This window comes from Hemitrygon akajei, chromosome 15 (genome assembly GCF_048418815.1).
Source record: "Hemitrygon akajei chromosome 15, sHemAka1.3, whole genome shotgun sequence".
NCBI classification, from domain to species: domain Eukaryota; kingdom Metazoa; phylum Chordata; class Chondrichthyes; order Myliobatiformes; family Dasyatidae; genus Hemitrygon; species Hemitrygon akajei.
Genome location: NC_133138.1, coordinates 38,367,888 through 38,391,576, shown reverse-complemented (window position 1 = coordinate 38,391,576; position 23,689 = coordinate 38,367,888). Strand labels below are relative to the sequence as shown.

The following is a 23,689-nucleotide window of genomic DNA, read 5'->3' as shown; positions in this document are numbered from 1 at the left end:
ACAGGATTGTTTAATGAGTATTAACTGGCGACAATGTTTGTAATATCACGATGCAACACTCTGCATGTAGCATGCATGTAATTAGAAACTCTGCAAAAGAATTTATGTAGTTAACTTTAATCACTTTCAAATGGGTTTTTTCTTTACAATTTATCTGCAACAGATTCACTGCGCCGTAGTTGTTGAAACCGTGGTTCTGGGGATAAATACCGGTAAAAGTCTGAATGGTCTGAAATACTAAAAGCAATTTCGAGTGTGCAGTAATAAATGCAACGGCCGTGCGCCAAATTAACGACTTCTTGCTTTAAGAAGTGAGCTGAGTTCCAATTGGGCAGTTATGAGTGCTACCTTATCCACCAATCAGAAGCTAGGATGTGACTGGTGATCTGCACACCCCCTTCATACCCAGCTGCCATCGCGTAAGATCAGACGCCGTGAAAACGGCAGAGCCAGCAGTACCAGAGCATTTATTTGTTTCAGGACCGGAGACAATTCGATTCGTTTCAACCCGGAGACAACATGCGAACATTTCAATAGAAACAGAAGGGTAAATTTGGAAAAAGGTACAGCTAATTTTTGCATGAATTTATCCGTTATAAATTGAAACCGCAATAAGAAGACTTTGTATCCGGGCGAAACCATTGGAATGATTTCTCCTGGAAATGAGAGATAATATAAACTGGCTGCTGAAATACCAACTGTTTTTCTCTTTGTTCTGTCGTTGGAGTCTTGCTTCTGGGCAGATTCGTTACTCTATTCCCGAGGAATTACAGCTGGGTGCCTTTGTTGGGAATATCGCAATTGATTTGGGGTTAGATTTAAAGCAGCTACCGTCTAGAAGTTTGCGGGTGGCGCCCAGTCCGAGGAAGCGGTTTGTTGACGTAAATTTGGAGAATGGAATTTTATATGTGAATGAAAGAATTGACCGGGAACAACTATGCGGGCCGAGCACTGAATGCGTTTTAATATTCAACGTTGTGCTTGAAAATCCCCTGGCTCTGCACCAGGTGGAAGTGGAGATTCTCGATGTAAATGACAATGGTCCCAGTTTCCCTGAAAGCCAGATACGCCTGGAAATCTCAGAGATTATGGCACCGGGAGCGAGATTTCCCCTTGAAGCTGCGCACGACCCGGATATTGGAACTAATTCCTTACAGACATACCAGCTCCTTCCCAATGATTACTTTATTCTTGATGCACAGGTACGAGATGGTATAGGAAAGTTCCCGTTATTGGTGCTGCAAAGGGCTTTGGACAGAGAAACGATATCGACCCATCAGATAACTCTAATTGCCGTAGACGACGGAGTTCCTGTGAAATCGGGCACAGCCCAGGTAACAGTCACAGTGAAGGATGCGAATGACAACTCTCCTGTTTTCCGGCAGGCAGTTTATAAGGTCAATATTTTGGAATCGGCTCCCACAGGAACACCGATTATCACGGTAAATGCCACTGATATGGACGATGGTCGAAATGCAGAGATAATATATGCCCTCAGCAGGCATAATTCAGCTGAGGTTCGCGAATTAGTTGGGGTGAACTCCAAAACCGGTGAAATCACACTGAAAGGACCGTTGGACTATGAACAACAAAGAACATTTATGATTAATATTCAAGCAATCGATAATGGTCATCCCACAATGTCCCAACACTGCGATGTGCTGGTGGATGTAATCGACGTGAATGACAACGCTCCTGAGCTGATCTTCACATCCATTGCAAATGCCGTAACAGAAAATGCTGCAGTGGGAACTATTGTCGCCCTTATCAGCGCAGAAGATAAGGATTCTGGGCAAAATGGGCAAGTACAATGTCAAATTCCGAATAAACTTCCCTTTAAGTTAGATTCGTCAATAACCAACAGTTGGATACTGCTTGTACAGCATGAGCTAGATCGCGAAACTACCTCGAGTTATGACGTCACTGTAACTTGCATGGACACAGGGAACCCTCAGCTCACATCTAAGGAAACGATCCATGTGGAAGTTTCAGATGTAAATGATAATGTCCCAAGCTTTACACAGCCTACATACACGGTAAATGTCATGGAAAACAACGCCATTGGGAATTCTATATTCTCTCTGAACGCCTTCGATCCAGACTCGGCACAGAATTCCCGCTTGAACTTTACTATCCTGAATTCACCCGCAGCTTCGTATGTCTCCATCAACTCGCAGACTGGTGTCATATTTGCTCGGAGATCCTTTGATTATGAGCAGTTAAAAAACTTTCAGATATACATTAAGGTTCAGGATGCTGGAGTCCCACCACTCGCCAGTAACGCTACAATCGATGTTAATATCCTTGATCAGAACGATAATGCCCCGGTGATCGTGCATCCTGTGCCCGAGTATGGGTCAACAGTAATGGAGACAATAAGCAGGTTTGCTGAACCTGGATATCTCGTTGCCAAGGTCTCAGCTACTGACGCCGATACTGGGCAGAATGCTCGTCTGTCTTACCACATTTTTCAGGCTACCAATCGTGATCTTTTTACTATTTCAGAAGACACCGGTGAAATTTGGACTATCAGGACGATTCAGAGCAAGGATGCTTCTAAGCAAAGACTTGAGATCGTCGTAAAAGATAACGGAATGCCCTCACTTTCAGCCGCAGTAACCATAGAGATATATGTGACAGGAAGTGAAACGATCTCCAGCTCCACCAGCTTAAGCAACGATCGTGAATTCTCTCCCAAAAGAAACCTTTACTTAGTCATAGTGTTAGGGTCGATATCTATAATTTTCCTCGTAATTTTAATTATTCTTGCTATTATAGTTCATAATAATAGAAATGGAATGGAATGCCAGTACAATGTTTGTTACTGTTTGGAAACAAGAAATTTTCTAAATGGGACTCAAAAAGCCAGTAGAAACCTTCAGATACCTCCGAACTATGTCGAGGTATTCGGAGGTGATCCACTTTCTCAGAGTTTCCGTTACGAGTCGTGTTCGACTTTGCAGACCATGAAGAGAGACTTTACAACCCCGCACGGACCATCTTCACCTGTTCCCTACAGCCAAAAGAAACTCATAGTGAAAGAGAACCCTGGCATGCTAAACTCTGAAGTCTACAGTTACAATACAAATAATGAGGTGAGTTACTTCGCAAAGAAAAAATTGTTTTGGAATTTAGGGTGAATGCGCTTAAGAGGCCGAAATTATTATCTAGCTCAAAGCATTTTGTAGATAATGGTTTTGAGAAAAATGCCTAATTTCCACTTTTTAATCTTCTTGGATTCTTGTAGCCATGCATATATTGTCATCGTATAACTGCACCAGGTCCCGAAAGCTCAGATGATTCTCTAAAGTATTGCTATCGCAATTGACGTTTATCGTAGTGCTCTGTGTAGGGTAAAACTTGTCCATATTTCCTACACTTTATATATTTTGCTATCTTGTAAAAAAATGCGAGTAAACTGTTGAACATCCTTGTTCTGAGCACTTCCGTTGAAAGTAGTAGTTTTCAGCAGATTTCTTCGGTCACCACGTATTTCAAATCTAAAAAGTGGGGGTGGTGGAAGCACATAGATGCTGCAAAGCGCATACACAAAATACAAACATTGCTGCGACAGCTGAGAAGCGAGAACCAGGGTACACGTTTCCAGCCGTTAACCTTAAATCCGAATTCGATGTAAGTTGATCAGTCCGTAAATTTATATTTGGTTTTCTCTCCGGCGGTGCTGCTTGACAAGATGAGTACTTCAATACATTGTGGGTCCTTAATTCGTTTCTAAATTATCCGCAGTACTTTATCTACTACTAATGAGCCTAGACATTCATACTAGGCATTATGGAACTCTATGCTGTGGGTGTTACCAGTTTAATGCAAGAGAAAATATTCCAACAAGATTCTGATTACCTCCTTCTTATTGGCGAAAGTCTACGGACAGCTCCCAAAGCCCATAGAATCAACATATACGGTCTTTTATCACATTCAGTGTATGTATGTGGCAATTTCAAATGTTGCTGATACATAGAGAGGTCTGACTTAGTAGGGCATGGGACTTTGCTGTGTGGTTACTGCCTAGTTCATTTACATTCCTTTATTAGCCAGGTCTGGGAGAAAATTCGAGAAATACCAATGAGTTATGCTAGCGAATTCTGCGGTAGAATGAATTTGCCGTACTACTAATCAGGATGAAGGTTTTGATTTGAATGGTATTGTGTGTTATGTGTAATGTCACAGTTAGATATTCGGGTAGTTGTTAAATATTCAAGGAAAAAAACTGATTTGTGGCTTTCAAGTTTCAGAAGACAAGAGGAACAACAAAAGCCCGCTTCTGATGATCTATCATAACTATAGCACTTAAGTTCTTCAATCAGTATTTTGAGAATCAATGATGGCACCGTGACTAAACTCGAGAAGAAGTGGTTGCTCGGGATGGGCAATGGCAAGCAATTCTGTTATTTTTTTAAGTGTACTACCATGTATTGTACAGTTAACAAATTTCACGACATATGCCAGTGATATTAAACCTGCTTCTGATACAGATTCTGATCATTTAAACGCACAGCATGCAAAAGCACTCCGAAAGCAAAAGCTAGAGTGATTGACTGTGTTCAAAATGTAATGCAGATTGCAATTTATTAAGAGTCTTCCTAGTTCTTATATTAGACATGATCTATAGTTATATTTGGAGAAGTGAATAGAATAGTAACTTCTGGTTTCTTAAGTGTTCGAGTGTTTCTTAAGTTACAAGTCAAAGCAACAGTATTCTGTGGAACTTCTTTCATGTGAGTATGGACATCTCGCCTATTTAGGGAATGTTGAATACAAATTTGCATCGTGTGCTCGACAACAGACTTTCCCAATTATAATACTAAGCTGGAACATAGCTTAGGAAGTGTCCGAGATGGAAGTGTAGTTACTGAAGAGATGATTTGCTTTACAGATTAGCAGACCTGAACAATCAAGGTTATGATTCTTTGTCTGGTTATGTGAATGCCATCGATAAGGCTAGTGTTACCCATCCGACGAGGCCCTTAGAAAAGTGGCGAAGAAACATCATTATAAGGCAATGAGGTGGTGGATCTCCTGCAAAGTTACTGCAGAAGAAGTTCCAAGAATTCCATTTAGGAGCAGTGAAACAATTGTGATATATGATTCCTAGTCAAAGCTAAACGTATTACAGGATGAAAGCAGAGAATATTAGAGAACTACAAGTTACTATTCTATTCACTTCTCCAAATATAACTATAGATCATGTCTAATATAAGAACTAGGAAGACACTGAATGAATTGCAATCTGCATTACATTTTGAACACAGTCAATCACTCTAGCTTTTGTTTTCGGAGTGCTGTTGCATGCTGTGCGTTTACATGATCAGAATCTGTACCAGAAGCAGGTCTAATATCACCGGTATATGTCGTGAAATTTGTTAACTTCACAATACATGGTAGTACATGATAAATATAGAACAAAAAACTGAATTACACCAAGTATATACATGTATACCAAATAGTTAAGTTTAAGTCAGTAGTGCAAAACAGAAATAAAAGAAGGAGTGAGGTAATGTTCATGGGTTCAATGTCTATTTACAAATTGGATGGCAGAAGGAACAATGGTCCTGAATCGCTGAGTGTCTGCTTTCAGGCTTCTGTACCTCTTTCTTGATGGTAACAATGAGAAAAGGGCATGTCCTGGGTGGTGGGCGTCCTTAATGATGGACACTGCCTTTCTGAGGCACCACTCCTTGAAGATGTCTTGGATAGTACATGGGGTGATACGCATTATGGAGTTGACTAACGTTAACACTTTCTGCAGTTTACTTCGAACCTATGCAGTAACCCCCAACCCCACTTGCGCCCTCGATCCATACCAGACGATGATGCTGCCTGTTAGAATGCTCTCCACAGTAGAAGTTTTGGAGTAGTTTAGGTGATAAACGAAATCTACTCACACTCCTAATAAAATATAGTCGTAATCTGCCCTCTTTATAGCTGCATCGATATGTTGTGTCCAGGTTAGATCCTCAGAAATGTTGACAGCCAGGAACTTGAAATTGCCCGCTCTCTCCACTTCTGTTTCCCCTGTGGGTATTGGTTTATCTTTCCTCGTCTTACTCTTTCTGATGTGCACAATCAGCTTTTTTGGTCTTATTGTCAATGTGTGCAAAGTTGGTGCTGCGACACCACTCAACTAGCTGGTATATCTCCCTCCTGTACGCCCGCTCGTTACCATCTGAGATTCTGCCAACATGGTTGTATGATCAGCAAATTATTTATGGCACCTGAACCATGCTTAGCCACACAGTCATGGGTATAGAGAGAGTGAATCAGTGCGCTCAGCACACATCTCTGAGGTGCGCAGTGTTGATTGTCAGTGAGGTGGAGATGTTATTACAAATCCGCACAGATTGCGGTCTTCACAATCACATTGAAGGATGTGAATGACAAATCTGTATTCTCGTAGTTGGTGTAATCAGGTCAATTTGCTGTGATCAGCTACCATAGTATCTCCCACTATTACGTTAAGTGCCACTGATTGGATGATGGCCCGAGTGGAGAGAAAACCTCTGCCCTCAGCAGCCATAACTAAAATGAAGTTCACGAAGTAGATGGCGTGAATTCCAAAACTGGGAAATTAAAATTGCAAACTCTGCTGGTCTATGAGCCAGGGAATGTTAAAGTACCTTAGTGACTTTTTTTTTTTTTTGCCTCAGTAGAGCGGCGTCTGTTGATTAAGTTTCCATTCATTTCTTTAGTAACAGCAATAGATCACATTTGATATTAGGACTGAACAGTCTAGACGTGGTGGATTCTGGCTGACATTTTACAAAGAGGCAAAAGTATTAGCTTTTGCTTTACGTAACGACCACTGGGAGCATTTCATCGATAACATTTAAATTATGAAAAGCTATAGATACAAACAAATTTGCTCGGCTATTTATTATGGACAGAAATATATTTTGGCGATACAAATATTCGCTTAAAACTGCTGCAAAGAGAGAGATTTCATCCTGGTAAAGCAGCTTCTCTTTTTCTTTTACTTCATTTGGTGGGGGTCGACAGGGTTACATAAGAATTAATTAGCAGGTGTCCACCATTGCAAACCCACAATGTAACAAGTATATATGAACCCCGCATGTGATTTCATTATAAGCAAGAGGAGACGTTTGATTGAATTTGATCTCGATCCTCGGGGCTTTATCTCATGTTTGTCATTTAAGATATTAACTGTATCATAGTTCCTGAAATGACAATCAAGGACTGAAATTTCCGCAGAAATCAAAATAATCTGGAATGCTGAAACAAATTTCAATTGTACACTATTAAATGTAAGAAGCTGCGCCAAATTAAGTACTTCTTGCTTTAAGAAATCAGATGAATTCTAATTGGTCAGATAAGAATACTGCATTATCGACCAATCAGAAGCTGAGGTGTGACTGGTGATCCGCACAGCCCCCTTCAGTACCAAGCCGCCATGGCTTAGGCTCAGACGCCGTGAAAACGGCATAAGAAACAACACCGGAGTATCTATACACAGTTCGTTTCAAACTGGAGACGACGTAAGAACATTTCAATGTAAATAACAGAGAATATCGTAAAAAGGGGGCGTGTGTTTTCCGCATCGCAAGTTATCATTTGCCTAAATCGCTGCTAAAAGGCTTTGTCTCGGGTCGAAACTATTGGAATGATTTCTCCTGGAAATGAGAGATAATATACACTGGTTGGTGAAATATCAGCTGATTTGCTGCTTGTTTGCCCATTTGGATTTTGTTCGTGGCCAGATTCGTTATTCTGTTCCCGAGGAGTTGCAAGTAGGTGCTTTTATTGGGAATATTGTACTTGATTTGGGGTTAAATTTAAAACAGCTGTCGGCTCGCAGATTGCGGGTGGCGCCCAGTCCGAGGAAGCAATATGTTGACGTCAGTATGGAGAATGGGATTTTATTTGTGAATGGAAGAATCGACCGGGAGCAACTTTGCGGGCCAAGCACCGAATGCGTTTTATCATTCAACGTTGTGATTGAGAATCCCCTCGGTCTGTACCAGGTGGAAGTGGAGGTTCTCGATGTAAATGACAACGCTCCCAATTTCCCTGAAAGACAGATCGGACTGGAAATCTCAGAGATTATGGCACCGGGAGTGCGATTCCCTCTCGAGGCCGCACAAGATCCGGACATTGGAACTAATTCCTTGCAGACATACCATCTCCTTCACAATGAATATTTCATTGTCGATGTACAAGTACACGATGGTATAGGAAAGTTCCCAGTATTGGTGTTGCAAAAGGCATTGGACAGGGAAACGATATCGACCCATAGGTTAACGCTACTTGCTGAAGACGGCGGAGTCCCTGCGAAATCCGGCACAGCCCAGATAACAGTCACAGTGAAGGATGCGAATGACAACTCTCCTGTTTTTCCGAAGTCGGTTTATAAGGTAAATCTGTTGGAATCGGCTCCCATAGGAACTCTGATTGTTATGTTAAACGCTACAGATTTGGACGATGGCCCAAATGGGGAGATAACGTACGCCCTCAGCAGCCAGAATCCAGCTGCGGTTCGCGAATTAGTTGATGTGAATCCCAAAACTGGTGAAATCAAACTAAAAGGACCATTGGACTATGAACAACGCAGAACATTTATGATTAATCTGCGAGCAGTCGATAATGGTCCGTACCCAATGCCCCAGCACTGCGATGTGTTTGTGGATGTCATCGACGTTAATGACAACGCTCCAGAACTGTCAGTGACGTCCCTGTCAAATGCCGTGGCAGAAAATGCACCAGTGGGAACCATTATCTCCCTCCTCAGTGCGGAAGATAAGGATTCTGGGCAAAATGGGCAGGTCGAATGTCGAATTCCGAATAATCTTCCCTTTAAGTTACGTTCCCCTGTGAAAAACAATTGGAAACTATTTATACAGCATGCACTGGATCATGAAACTACCTCCAGGTATGACATTACGGTGACTTGCACAGATGCAGGGACGCCGCCCCTCACATCCAAGGAAACGATCCAGGTGGAAGTTTCAGATGTAAATGATAATGCGCCAAGATTTACGCAGTCTGCATACACAGCAAATGTTATGGAGAACAACGTTATTGGGGACTCCATATTCTCCCTGACAGCTTTCGATCCAGACACAGGTCAGAATTCCCGATTGGACTTTACTATCCTGGGTTCATCCGAGGCCTCATATGTCTCCATCAACTCCCAGAGTGGTGTCGTATTTGCTCAGAGATCCTTTGACTACGAACAGTTAAAAAACTTTCAGATATACATTAGGGTTCAGGATTCTGGTGTCCCACCCCTCTCCAGTAACACTACAGTTAATTTTGTTATCCTTGATCAGAACGATAACGCCCCAGTGATTATACATCCTTTACCCGAGTATGGGTCAACAGTAATGGAGACAATATCCAGGTTTGCTGAACCTGGATACCTTGTGGTCAGGGTCTCAGCTACTGATGCCGACGCTGGTCAGAATGCCCATCTGTCTTACCAGATTTTTCAAGCTACCCATCTCGATTTGTTCACGATTTCTGCGGACTCTGGTGATATTTGGACTATCCGTAGTATACGAAGTAAGGATGCTATAAAACAACGGCTGGTGATTGTTGTGAAAGATAAGGGAACACCCTCACTATCAGCCACGGTAACCATAGCAATATCTGTGACAGGAAGTCAAAAGGTCCCCAATGCCACCAGCTTAAGCAAAGATCGCGAGTTCTCCCCTAAAATGAACCTTTACTTAGTCATAGCACTAGGAACGACATCTATTGTTTTCCTCATAATTTTAATTATCCTTGCTATTAAAGTTCATAATAACAGTAACGGAATTAGATGCCAATACAATGTTTGTTACTGTTTGGAAACAAGAAACTTAAATGGAACTCAAAAAGCTCGTAGAAGCCTTCAGATACCGCCTAACTATGTTGAGGTATTCGGAGGTGATCCACTTTCTCAGAGCTACCGTTACGAGTCACCATGTTCAACTTTGCGATCAGTGAAGAGAGAATTCCCGACACCCCACACACGAGGAGCGTCTACAGATATTCCCTATGCACAGCAGAAACTTCTTGGGAAAGAAAGTGCAGGAATGGTAAATCCTGAAATCTACAGCTGCAATACACATAATGAGGTGAGTTAATTCGCAAAAGAAAGTAAACCGTTTTGGTTTTCCGGCTATTGCATATCCTGGGACTATTTGAATCTCTCCGTCAAAGTATTCTTGGTTCATGAGCCACAACCCTGCTTGTCGTGCATTTTTTTTTCTGTTCGGAATTTTGGAGGGTTATATGTAATTGCAACGCGTTCTTCCACAAAGTCCTGGAAGCCCACAGGCTTTTCTTAAGTGAAGTTAATCAAAGAGCTTGGTGGGTGGGGGGGGGGGGGGGGGCGGAGGGTTAAACTGATCCACATTTACTACACTCATATTTTAGATCTGTTGCCAAAACCCAGGAGCATACCCCTGAACATAACTTGCTGTGAGCTCATCATTTGAGAGTAACAGTTCTTCCCAGTTTTTTAAAGTCACTTGTATTTAAAAGCTGAGGGAAGTAATCATGTCGCCGTTGAAAAGTTGAAATCAAAACTAGCTTGATGTATAGAAATTACAGCAACATCTGTGGAGCGAGAATCAAGCGTCCACGTTTCGCTCAATGAAACATTTTGGATTACTATTTAGTATTTAAACTATGTATTGTATCTAAATTATCTGCTACTGAGCCAGAGTGTTGATTCTGACATTAATTAACTCTGCATATATTATTGGCGTTACATAATCAATCTAACAGGGAGTCTTCCAATAAGACGCTGATTGCCTCCTTTTTAGTGGCTAAAGTGTACCGAGAGCGCTCAAACATCGTAGAAACCAAATATGTCTCCTGTGACAGCTTCACACAATAGTTCATTCACAAGTCTCTAATAAATAGTTAGGTATGTCTTAGCAGTGCATGGGACTTTGTCGTGCTGTTATTTCCTTGTGCATTTAAATTTCTTTATTAGAGTCATGGTTTCATAGAAAACTACAGGGCAGAAACAGGCCCTTCGGCCGGTCTTCCATGTAGAGACCATTTAAATTGCCTGCTCCCATCGAACTGCACGGGGACCATAGCCTATTATCCATGAACCTATCCAAACTTCAAACGTTGAAATCTACCTCGTGCTGGCAGCTCATTCAACACTCTCACAATCTGCTGAGTGAAGTAGTTTCCCCCCATTTTACCCTTAAATTTTCATATATCACTCTTAACGTATGAATTCTGATTGTAGTCCCACCCCAAACTCAATGGAAAAAGCCTGCTTGCATGTACCCTTTCTATACTCCCTAATTAATTTGTACAGCACTAACAAATCTTCTCTCAATCTTCTACGTTCTGAGGAATAAAGTCCCGATCTATTCAATCTTTCTTTATAACTCAGGCCCTCCAAACCTGGCAACATCCTTGTAAACTTGCTTGCATCTTTCCTGTAGGCAGGTGACCAGACCTTCACACAATACTCCAAAATTAGGCCTCACTGACGTCTTACCCAACAATTATCCAGATCTGAGAGAGAATTTGGAGAAGTATCAATGAGTTATTCCAGTTCACTCTGTGATGGACTGAATAAATGTTTAAGGCATTTTATATACTGCTAATCAGGATGAATGCTTTGATATGGATGGCATTGAGTATTCCGGGTGATTTTATATTTACATATTCGAGTACTTGTAAAATATTTAGGCATTGTGTTGAGCTTTTTCCAAATAAGTACGGACTGTTTACTTTTCTGACGAATGTTAAATATAAATTAACATCGTGTGGTCAACAGCGAACATTCACGCACATAATATTGAGCTGCTATTTTCGGAAGTCGAGATAGAAAATTCCACGCCAATTCCCAAACAATTATTACAGATATGGTTTGGTTTGGGGATTAGCATTCTTCAGTATCAACGTTGTGATTCTTTGTATCCTGGATATGGGTGTTACATGCAAGGCTAGTGTTTCTCTCATCCATGTTGCCCTTGGAGAAGAAGTGAGGAGACGCCTCCCCGAATCAGTGAGTCCGTTGTGTTGAGACAGCTCCCGTAAATTTATTGCGTAAAAGTTCGAAGGTTTAGGTCCAGGATTAGTGAAGGAACTGTGATATATAATTCCCAGTCAAAATTAAAGGTAGAGCAGGAATGAAATCAGAGCATATTAAAGTACTTATCAGAATATTGAATTTCGAGTCAGTGGAGTGGCATTGTACAGGTTATCTCCATTCAGTTCTGCAGTGATAGTCTTCGATGTCGTCAGATATCGGCACTGGAAAGGGATTTAATCATAGACATGATGGCATTCCAACTTACATTTAAAACAACGCCGGTTTCGTTAGCCTTTCCTTCAGCAAATGACCATGGAGAGTACTTACACGGAAACCTTCACATTATGAAAAGCTATTGTTAATATTCGTCTTGGCAAAGCAGCTCTATATTTGTTTTTGGTTTGGTCTGTACAAAGGGAGGTGTGTGAAATAGTTCCATAAGTATTAACTACTAGCTGGCAACGACATTAAAAGAACGATGAAACACATGTACATAGACCATTTCTATAATTAGATTCTCAGCAAGAGCAAATACTTTTTTGAATCTTATCTCTTCCTGAAGATATTTTCCAACAGTTGATCTTTAAGGTATTTACTGCATTGAGTATGTGAAACTATGATTCGGAAGCTAAGTTTCTGTAACACTCTTTATCTAGAATGCTGAAATTAATTTAAATTGCGCACTATTAAATGTAACAACTCAGTGTCAAATGGAATATCACTTGCTTTAAGAAATTAGCTGAATTCCAATTGGCCAGATATGAAAGCTGCATCGTTCACCAATCAGAAGCTGAGCTGCAAGTGGTGATCCGCGCAGCCCCCTTCAATACGCAGCCGCCATCACGTATGATCAGACGCCGTAAAAACTGGATACCAGCAGCACACGGCTCGTTTCGAATTGGAGAAAAATGAGAAAATAGCAATCCAAACAACAGAGGAGATATCAAAAACGTACAAATATTTTCTGCAACGCATTGGTCCCAGTTAAATAAATCGCTGCGAAAAGGCATTGTCTCGGGTCGAAACCATTGGAATGATTTCTCCTGGAAATGAGAGATAATATACTCTGGTTAGTAAAATATCAGCTCTTTTGCTGTTTGTTTGCCCGTTTGGATTTTGTTAGGGGCCAGATTCATTATTCTATTCCCGAGGAATTGCAACTGGGTGCCTTTGTTGGGAATATTACAATTGATTTGGGGTTAAATTTAAAGGAGCTGTCAGCTCGTAGATTGCGGGTGGCGCCCAGTCCGAGGAAACGGTATGTTGACGTTAATTTGGAGAAGGGCATTTTATTTGTGAATGAAAATATCGACAGGGAACAACTTTGCGGGCCGAGCACCGAATGCGTTTTATCATTTAACGTTGTGCTTGAAAATCCCCTCGGTCTGCACCAGGTGGAAGTGGAGATTCTCGATGTAAATGACAACGCTCCCAGTTTCCCCAACAGTCAGATTCGTCTGGAAATCTCAGAGATTATGGCACCGGGAGCGCGATTCCCCCTCGAGGCAGCGCACGATCCGGACATTGGAGCTAATTCCTTGCAGACATACCATCTCCTTCACAATGAATATTTCATTCTTGACATAGAAGAACGCGATAGAATAGGAGCGTTACCGTTGTTGGTTCTGCAAAGGGGTTTGGACAGAGAAACGATATCGACGCATCAGTTAACGCTTCTTGCTGAAGACGGCGGAGTCCCTGTGAGATCAGGCACTGCACAGATAATAATCATAGTGAAGGATACGAATGACAACTCTCCTGTTTTCTCGCAGTCGGTTTATAAGGTCATTATGTTAGAATCGGCTCCCATGGGAACGCTGATTATCACGCTAAACGCCACTGATTTGGACGATGGTACGAATGGAGAGATTACATATGCCCTCAGCAGCCATAATTCAGCTGAGGTCCGTGCGTTAGTACGTGTGGATTCCAAAACCGGTGAAGTTAGACTGCAAGATCACTTGGACTATGAAAAAAGAAAGACTTTTGTAATCAATATTCAAGCAGTGGATAATGGTGAACCCGCAATGTCTCGGCGCTGCGATGTGCTGGTGGATTTAATCGATGTGAATGACAACGCACCTGAACTTACGGTGACATCCTTGTCAAATGCCGTGCCAGAAAATGCCCCAGTGGGAACTATTGTCGCCCTTCTTAATGCAGAAGATAAGGATTCTGGGCACAATAGGCAAGTGCAATGTCAAATTCCGAATAAACTTCCCTTTAAGTTAGATTCCCCCGTGAAGAATAATTGGAAACTGCTGATAAAGCATGAACTGGATCGCGAAACTATCTCTAGGTATGACATCACTGTAACTTGCATGGACACAGGGAACCCTCCCCTCACCTCTAAGGAAACGATCCATGTGGAAGTTTCAGATGTAAATGATAATGTCCCAAGTTTTACACAGCCTAGATACACGGCAAATATTATGGAGAACAATGTTGTTGGGGATTCCATATTCTCTCTGACAGCCTTCGATCCAGATACTGGGCAGAACGCCCGACTGAAATTTAGTATTCTGAATTTATCCGTGGCCTCGTATGTCTCCATCAATTCAAAGAGTGGTGTCATCTTTGCGCAGAGATCGTTTGATTACGAGAAATTGAAAAACTTCCAGATCCAAGTTCAGGTGCAGGACTCTGGAGTCCCAGCCCTCAGCAGTAACGTTACAATTGATGTTGTTATCCTTGATCAAAATGATAATACCCCAGTGATAGTGCATCCTTTACCTGAGTTTGGGTCAACAGTAATGGAGACAATATCCAGGTTTGCCGAACCTGGATACCTCGTGGTCAAAGTATCAGCCACGGACGCCGACGCTGGTCAGAATGCCCGTCTGTCTTACCATATTTTTCAGGCTACCCATCGTGATTTGTTTACTATTTCAGCGGACTCTGGTGAGGTTTGGACTATCCGTGGTATACAGAGTAAGGATGCTTCTAAACAGCGACTGGTGATTGTTGTAAAAGATAATGGAAGGCCCTCACTATCAGCCACAGTAACCATAGTAATATCTTTGGCAGGGGGCGAAACGATCACCAGTGCTACCAGTTTAAGTAAAGATCGTGAGTTCTTCCCTGATCTGAACCTTTATTTGGTCATAACATTAGGAACAACATCTGTCATTTTTCTAGTAATTTTAATTATCCTTGCTATCAATGTTTATAACAGAAACGGAATGAGATGCCATTACAGCTCTCCGAATATCTGTTGCTGTTGGAAAACAAGAAATTTCCTAAATGGAACTCAAAAGGCCAGTAGAAGCCTTCATATACCACCAAACTATATTGAAGTATTTGGAGGTGATCCACTTTCTCAGAGCTTCCGTTACGAGTCGTGTTCAACGTTGTATTCCGTAAAGAAACAACTCACGGCCCCACACAAACGTGGACCACCTGCAGAAAATTCCTACGCAGGGCAAGCAACTCTAGCTAAAGAAAGTGCAGGAATGGTAAGCTCTGAAATCTACAGCTGCAATACAAGTAACGAGGTGAGTTACTCCGCAAAAGAAAATAATCGTTTTTGAAGCCATTGCATTTAATGGGACGAATTTAATTTCTACATCAAAATGTATTTGTGCGTATTGATTTCGATCCTCATATCCATTTGCTATCTATTGCTTTCTATTCTATTTTTTTCAGGATTTTGTAGGTCCAGTGACTGCTACACCAGTTTCTGGAATTCCACGTGATTCTCTTTCGCCTGTCTATCCTATTTGAATTTTATCGAAATTCTCGTGGGTTGTCTGTATTTGATGCGCATTATTTTTGAATAATAATAACGTTATTTATGGAACAATTTTCATACACAGGATGTAGTTCAATCTGCTTTACAATGGGTTGTAAGTATAAACAGGGAAATAAATTGAAAATAAAAGAAAAAAAGTTTTTTAAAACAAAGCTAAATAAATTCGCTTTCAGTTGGCATTTAAAAGTGTCTAATGAGTCTGCATCGCTTATAATTTTAGGTATTGAATTCCACAGTTAAGAAGCTTAGCTCAAGAGATAACCTGTCAATTATCTTTTGTGGAAGCTTTTTTAAATCTAAGAGATTGGCAGTAGAAGAATTAAGAGCTGGAGCAGGATTATAAAGCGAAGACGATTTTGCGATGTTCACCGGTTCTAGACCATTAAGAGCATTAAACATGAGGCAGAGAACTTTAAAATCACTACTATAAAGTACAGAGAGCCAATACAGAGTAGCCAGTACGATGGTAATATGTTCCCTCATCTTGGATTTGGCTTTAAAGTATAACAGCAGCGTTCTAAATATTTAGAAGTCAGGTAATAGAGTGTTTTGGAAGAACAGCATTGCAGTAATCTAGTCAGTTTGATATAAAGGCGTGAATTAACTTTTCAGAATCATTGCGTGACAGAAGCGAACGTACCTCTGCAATATTTCTTAAGTGTAGAAATGCTGCTCTGGTCACTTTCTTTATGCGGGATTTAAAATTCAAATCTGAAACAAGGATAACACAATGACGTGTTACTTCTGACTTTACAAGGGGAGCCAAATTTATCAGGAAGTTTATCTCTTTTGAATTTGAGACCAACCAATGGCATTTCAGTTATATCTTCAATTATCTTCATTTTATTTTAGGAAATTGGAGCTTATCCAGTTTTTTAATTGCAACCACATCAGAAGTCAAAGAAAATAGGATGTTATCATCAGGCTCAGTTGTGTATCATCTGCATAACTGTGGAGATCAAATTTATGCTCTCTAATTATGTCTCCAAAGGCCAGTATATATAAGAAGAGTAAGGGACTAAGACTGCTTCCCCGAGTAATACCAAAAGGTACATTGTATCTCTTGGAAAATTTGGCTACAAGACAAAAACAAACAAAAATTTTAAGATATGCGATCATAACCAATTAAGGGCACTAAGAGACCAATCCATTCCTCAAGACGATCCAAGAGAATGCTATAGTCATTTTTTTCGAAGGCAGCACTGAGATCTAGAAGAATTAGAACTGAGATTCTGTTGGCAACAGTGCTGAACCTAAGGTCTCAGACAACTTCGGTATAGGTTGTCTCTATGCTGTGGGTTGCTCAAATCCTGACTGAATTTTTTCTCTCTTTCATAAAGTTGTTGAGTTGGTTGAGTTGAGAAATGACTTGCTCAAGAATCTTGTTTAGGAAGGGAATATTTGATAAAGGCCTGCAGTTAGCTGGTGCCTCACAATCGATGTTTGGCTTCTTAAATAGCAGTTTGACTGCCACTGTTCAAAGGCATGTGGAAAAACACCAGTTTCAATTGATAGAAACAGAAAATCTAGAGCACAATACAAGCCCTTCGGCCCACAAAGTTGTTCCGAAAATGTCCCTACCTTAGAAATTACTATGCTTACCAATAACCTCTATTTTTAAGCACCATATTCCTATCCAAAGGTCTCTTAAATGACCCTATTGTATCTGCCTCCACCACCGTTGCCGGCAGCCCATTCCACGCACTCACCACTCACTAAGTAAAAAAATTACCCCTGACATCTCCTCTGTACCTACTCCCCAGCATCTTAAACCTGCAAACATGAGGAAATCTGCAGATGCTGAAAATTCAAGCAACACACACAAAATGCTGGTGGAACGCAGCAGTCCAGGCGGCATCTATAGGGAGAAGTGCTGTTGACAGCACATCTCCCTATAGATGCATCTTAAACCTGCGTCGTCCTGTGACAACCATTTCAGCCCTGGGAAAAAACCTCTGACTATCCACATGATCAATGCCTCTCATCACCTTATACACCTCTATCAGGTCACCTCTCATGATCCAGCGCTCCAAGGAGAAAAGGCCGAGTTCACTGAACCTATTCTCATAAGGCATATTCCTCAATCCAGGCAACATTTGTAAATCTCCTCTGCACCCTTTCTATGGCTTCCATGGCTGGCCAGAGACTTAATGCTAGACATCGTGGCATGCTGGTGTACATTTTACACAAAGTCAAAAACATTAGCTTTTGCTCAGGAAAATACTATGGAGAGTATTGAATGAAGGCATTTTCACCAAATTTTGAATAGCTATAGAAAAAATCCGATTTATTCGGTTATTTATTGTCCACAGAAACATATTTTACCTCATATAAATGAAAATGTTGTTAATGGATTCGTTTACATTATACACAGAGAGCTTAGTCATCTGGCAAAACAGCTCTGTTTTAATTTTTCCTTTGGTTTTGTGCACCGGATGAGCGCGAAAATTACATGAGAATTAATTAACAGGTGGTCATGACTATAAAAGCAAGATGAAACTGGACTCTGCATGTAATTTGATTATTTGCAAGAGGAGACGTGGTTGAATTTGATCGAGATTCCCATGGGTTTACCTCATGTTAGGTTTTTTAAATTTTCACAACATAGTTTCTGAAACTACGATTCAGGAATGCAATTTTGACAGAAATCAAAATCATCTAGAATGCTAAAATAAATATCAATTGTGCACTATTAAATGTAACAAACGGCGCTAAATAACGTAGTTCTGGCTTTAAGAAATGAGCTGAATTCTAATTGGTCAGATATGTATGTTATATTATCGGCCAATCAGAAGCTGAGATGTGACTGGTGATCCGCACGGCCCCCTTCAGTACCCAGCCGCCATCGCCTAAGATCAGACGCCGTGAACACTGCAGAGCACGCAGCATTGGAGGATTTAAACGCGGATCTTTTCGAATTGGAGAGGAAAAAAATAATATTTCAATGCAAGCAACAGTGTACAACAAAAGGTACGGATATTCTCTGCATCGTATTTTCCCATTTATATAAATCGCTGTGAAAAGGCATTGTCTCGAGTCGAAACCATTGGAATGATTTCTCCTGGAAATGAGAGATAATATAAGCTGGCTAGTGAAATATCAAATATTTTACTGTTTGATCACCTCTTGGAATGTTGTTTGTGGCCACATTCGTTATTCCGTTCCCGAGGAATTGCAAATAGGTGCCTTTATTGGAAATATCGCAATTGATTTGGGGTTAAATTTAAAGCAGCTGTCGGCTCGCAGATTGCGGGTGGCGCCCAGTCCGAGGAAGCAGTATGTTGACGTCAATTTGGAGAACGGGATTATATTTGTGAAAGAAAGAATCGACCGGGAGCAACTTTGCGGGCCGAGCACCGAATGTGTTTTGTCACTCAACGTTGTGCATGAAAATCCCCTCGGTCTGCACCAGGTGGAAGTGGAGATTCTCGATGTAAATGACAACGCTCCCAGTTTTCCTAAAAGACAGATCCGCCTGGAAATCTCAGAGAGTAGGGCACCGGGAGCGCGATTCCACCTCGAGGCCGCGCATGATCCGGATATTGGAACTAACTCATTACAGACATACAAGCTCCTTCCCAATGAATATTTCATTCTTGATGTACAAGAACGAGAAAGGATAGGAAAGTTACCAGTATTGGTGCTACTGAGGGCTTTGGACAGAGAAACGATATCTACCCATCAGTTAACTCTAGTTGCCGAAGACGGTGGAGTCCCTGCGAGATCAGGGACGGTCCAGGTAACAATCAGAGTGAACGATGCGAATGACAACTCTCCTGTTTTCTCACAGTCGGTTTATCAGGTGAATGTGTTGGAATCGGCTCCCATAGGAACTCTGATTATCACGTTAAATGCCACTGATTTGGACGATGGTCCGAATGCAGAGATAAAGTACGACCTTAGCAGCCATAATTCAGCTGAGATTCGTGCATTAGTAGGAGTGAATTCCAAATCTGGGGAAATCGTACTGAAAGGGCAGTTGGACTATGAAGAAAGACAATCTTTTGTAATTAATGTTCACGCAATCGATAGTGGGCATCTCCCAATACCCCAGTACTGCGATGTGTTGGTGGATGTAATCGACGTGAATGACAATGCCCCTGATCTTTTGGTGACATCCATGTCAAATGCCGTGGCAGAAAATGCTCCAGTGGGAACTATTATCGGCCTTATCAGTGCAGAGGACAAGGATTCTGAGAGAAATGGTCAAGTGCAATGTCGAATTCCGAATGAACTTCCCTTTAAATTAAATTCCTCTATAAATAACAATTGGAAACTATTTATACAACATGCATTGGATCGCGAAACTACCTCGAGGTATGACATTACTGTAATTTGCACTGATGCAGGGGATGCTCCTCTAACATCCAAGAAAACGATCCGCGTAGAAGTTTCAGATATAAATGACAACGCGCCAAGTTTTACGCAGTCTGTATACACGGCTAATGTAATGGAAAACAACGATATTGGCGATTCGATATTCTCCCCGACAGCTTTCGATCCAGACTCGGGACAGAATTCCCTATTGAATTTTACTATCCTGAATTCACCAGTAGCCTCATATGTCTCCATCGACCCGCAAAGTGGTGTCATATTTGCTCGGAGATCTTTTGACTACGAGATTTTGAAATACTTCCAGATCCAAGTTCAGGTGCAGGACTCTGGAGTCCCAGCCTTCACCAGTAACGTTACAATCGATGTTGTTATCCTTGATCAGAACGATAATGCCCCAGTGATAGTGCATCCTTTACCCGAGTATGGGTCAACAGTAATGGAGACAATAAGCAGGTTCGCTGAACCTGGATACTTCCTTGTCAAGGTCTCAGCTACTGACGCTGACGCTGGTCAGAACGCCCGTCTATCTTACGACATTTTTCAGGCTACCCATCGCGATCTCTTCACTATTTCAGCAGGCACCGGTGAAGTTTGGAGTATCCGCGGTATTCAGAGTAAAGATGCTTCAAAACAAAGGCTGGTGATTGTTGTGAAAGATCATGGGACGCCCTCACTTTCAGCCACAGTAACCATAGTAATATCTGTGACTGGAGATGAAAAGATTTTCAGTGCCACCAGTTTAAGTAAAGATCGCGAGATCTCTCCTGATGTGAACCTTTACTTACTCATAGCATTAGGGACAACGTCTATAATTTTTCTCGTAATTTTAATTATTCTTGCGATTATAGTTAATAAAAGCAGAACTGGAATGGGATGCCAATACAATTCTCTGGATATCTGTTGTTGTTTGGAAACAAGGAACTTCCTAAATGGGACTCAAAAAGCCAGTAGAAGTCTTCAAATACCACGGAACTATGTTGAGGTATTCGGAGGTGATCCACTTTCTCAGAGTTTCCGTTACGAATCGTGTTCCACGCTGCACAGCGTGAAAAGAGACTACGCAACCTCACACACCTGCGCACAATCTGTAGTGATGCACTACGCGGAGAAAAGTACGATTGGGAAAGGAAATGCAGAAATGGTAAGGTCCGAAGCCTGGAACGGCAATTCAAAAGCGATCTACTGCGCAAAAGAAAAGTAATTGTTTGGCCCATTTCTTTTGCGAAGTTGATCGCCTTATTATTTGAATTACTACATGCTGACTGCGTATTATATTTTAAGTAAGTTGAGAAAATCCAGCAGCATACATTTGGATGTGTTTGCTGCGAGCACTTCATTTGAAAGCAGCCGTTTTCCCCATTTTGTTTCTTTTAGGTCACTTTGTATTTAAATTCCGAAGGTAGATAACCATGTACCTATTGGGAAGCAGAAATAAAAATTAGCGTAATATACTGAAATTGCAGCAACATCTGTGAAGAGAGAGCAAAGCGTCCACGATTGTATCTGATGACCCTAAGTCGCAACTCGATGTAAGGTGATCAGTCTGGAATGTTATATTTGCGTTTCTCTCCACAGTGTTGATTAATATAATGAACAGATTTCATATTAACATATTTCAAATCGTTTTGGGGCACTATTTAGTATGTAAATGATCGAATATAGTTTATCCGCTGCCAGTAAGCATAGAGCTTCGATCTGGACACTATCGGCCCCTGTACTTATTGTGGGAAGTACCTATTCAATCTGAAAGAGAATGTTTCAACAAATATCTGAGTATCTCCTTCCTAGTGGTGGAAGGGCACGAAGAGTGTTGAACGCGCACAGAAACTAGGGGTGTTCTCACTTCTGACAGTGTATGATTTAACTCATTCACAATTTTCTGATAAACAGTAGTATATCGGACAATTTGGAGAAATGTCACCCGGTTATTCCAATGAATTCCGTGATGGACTGAATGAACAATTAGGTTGGTATGTACTGTTAAACAGGGTGAAGGCTTTGATTTGAATGACGTTGAGTATTCTGGGTGTCGTTGCAGTTACCTATCCAGAGACAGATAACTGCAAGTGGCAGAAGACTAGAGGAACACCTAAATGCCAAACTTCTGGTGTCCCATCAAAATCATAGCATTTATGTATCTACTTTAATAACTTGTAATAAGTAGTGAAGCCTTTGTGAATTCATTGACGGCAGTATAACTTAATTCGTGGAGAAACGGTTGTCATACCTGTTGCCAGAGTGACTATGCCTAGCAATTCTGTTATTTTATCGGAATGGTTCTTAAGTCAAAGCAGCAACTTTGTATAGTTTGTTCCACGTGAGGAAGGACTGCATGCTTATCTGACGATTGTTGAATATAAATTAACATCATGCGGTCAACAGTGAATATTCCCGCTCATAATATTGTGCTAGTGTTTTCCGAAGTCTCTGAGATGGAAGAGAACGAAAGGTCCCTGGGAATTGTTGCAGGCATGGTTTGCGTAGGGGATCAGTATTCTGCAACTATCAAAGTCAGGATTTCTTATATGTCGGATATGTGAGTCAGATGCAGTGTTTCTCCCATCAATGTTCCCTTGAAATGGTGGAGAGACACCTTCATGAGGCTCCTGTTTTGATAGATCTCCCTGAATTTAATGTGTATAGCTTCCTAGAGTTAGATCCAGGATTGGTGAAGGAAATAAGATAAATAGCTCCCAGTAAAGTTAAAGGTAAAGCAGGGATAAAACCATAACAGATGAAATTTCTTGAGAGAATATAGACTTTCGAGTCAGTAGATTGGCATTGGGGAGATTATCTACTTTTATTCCTACAGTAATTGCCATAGATTTCGTCTGATATGTGGAATGGAAGGCAATTCAGTGGCAGACGTTATGGCATTCTAGTTTACAGTTTAAGCAAAGACACTCTGATTTGCTTTGGCTTTAGGAAAGACCATGAAGAATACTTAAAATCTTAAGTTATGAAATGTCATGGATGAAATCTACTCGCTATGTATTCTGGACAGCAGGAGTTTGAAACATGTTTCGTTATTCTAATGAAAATATTATGGGTGTATTCGTTTAAAATGATGAAAAAATAAATTACTTGGCTTGGTAAAGCAGTTCCATTATTGTTCTTCTTTCAATTCTGTTCAAAACGGGGAACTGCAGTGCTTCGTGACTATTAATTAACAGGAGGCCACGATCGTGAAACAATGAAAAAACAAATATACAAAGAGCATGCACTGCATGCTCGGTAAGAGGATCTACTTTGCTGTGTTTGATCGTGTTTTTGAAGGCTTATACAGCAGTAAATCTTTAAGACATTCGTTGTATCTAATTTACTCAAACAACGATTCAGGAGCTAAATTTCTGCAAAAATCTGAATAATCTACAATACTGAAATTAATTTCAACTGTGCACTATTAAACGCAACAACGATGCGCCAAATAGAGCACCTCTTGCTTTAAGAACTCAGCTGAATTCTAATTGGGCTGATATGAATGCTGCTTTCTCCACCAATCAGAAGCTGAGATGTGACTGGAGATCCGCACAGCCCCCTTGAATACCCAGCCGCCATCACGTAAGATCAGACGCCATGAA

At 41.1% G+C, this 23,689-nt stretch overlaps 1 protein-coding gene across 1 annotated transcript in view; it reads left to right on the top strand.

Annotated features, from left to right (window-relative positions):
* Positions 1-23,689, top strand: part of LOC140739548 (protocadherin Fat 4-like) — a 215,239-nt gene that overhangs the window by 40,965 nt on the left and 150,585 nt on the right. Inside the window, exons 8-11 of the mRNA XM_073067942.1 lie at positions 651-3,095; positions 7,734-10,091; positions 12,755-12,866; positions 13,097-15,516. Of these exons, the coding sequence (XP_072924043.1) occupies positions 651-3,095; positions 7,734-10,091; positions 12,755-12,866; positions 13,097-15,516 (7,335 nt within the window). The remainder of the gene's footprint in view (positions 1-650; positions 3,096-7,733; positions 10,092-12,754; positions 12,867-13,096; positions 15,517-23,689) is intronic.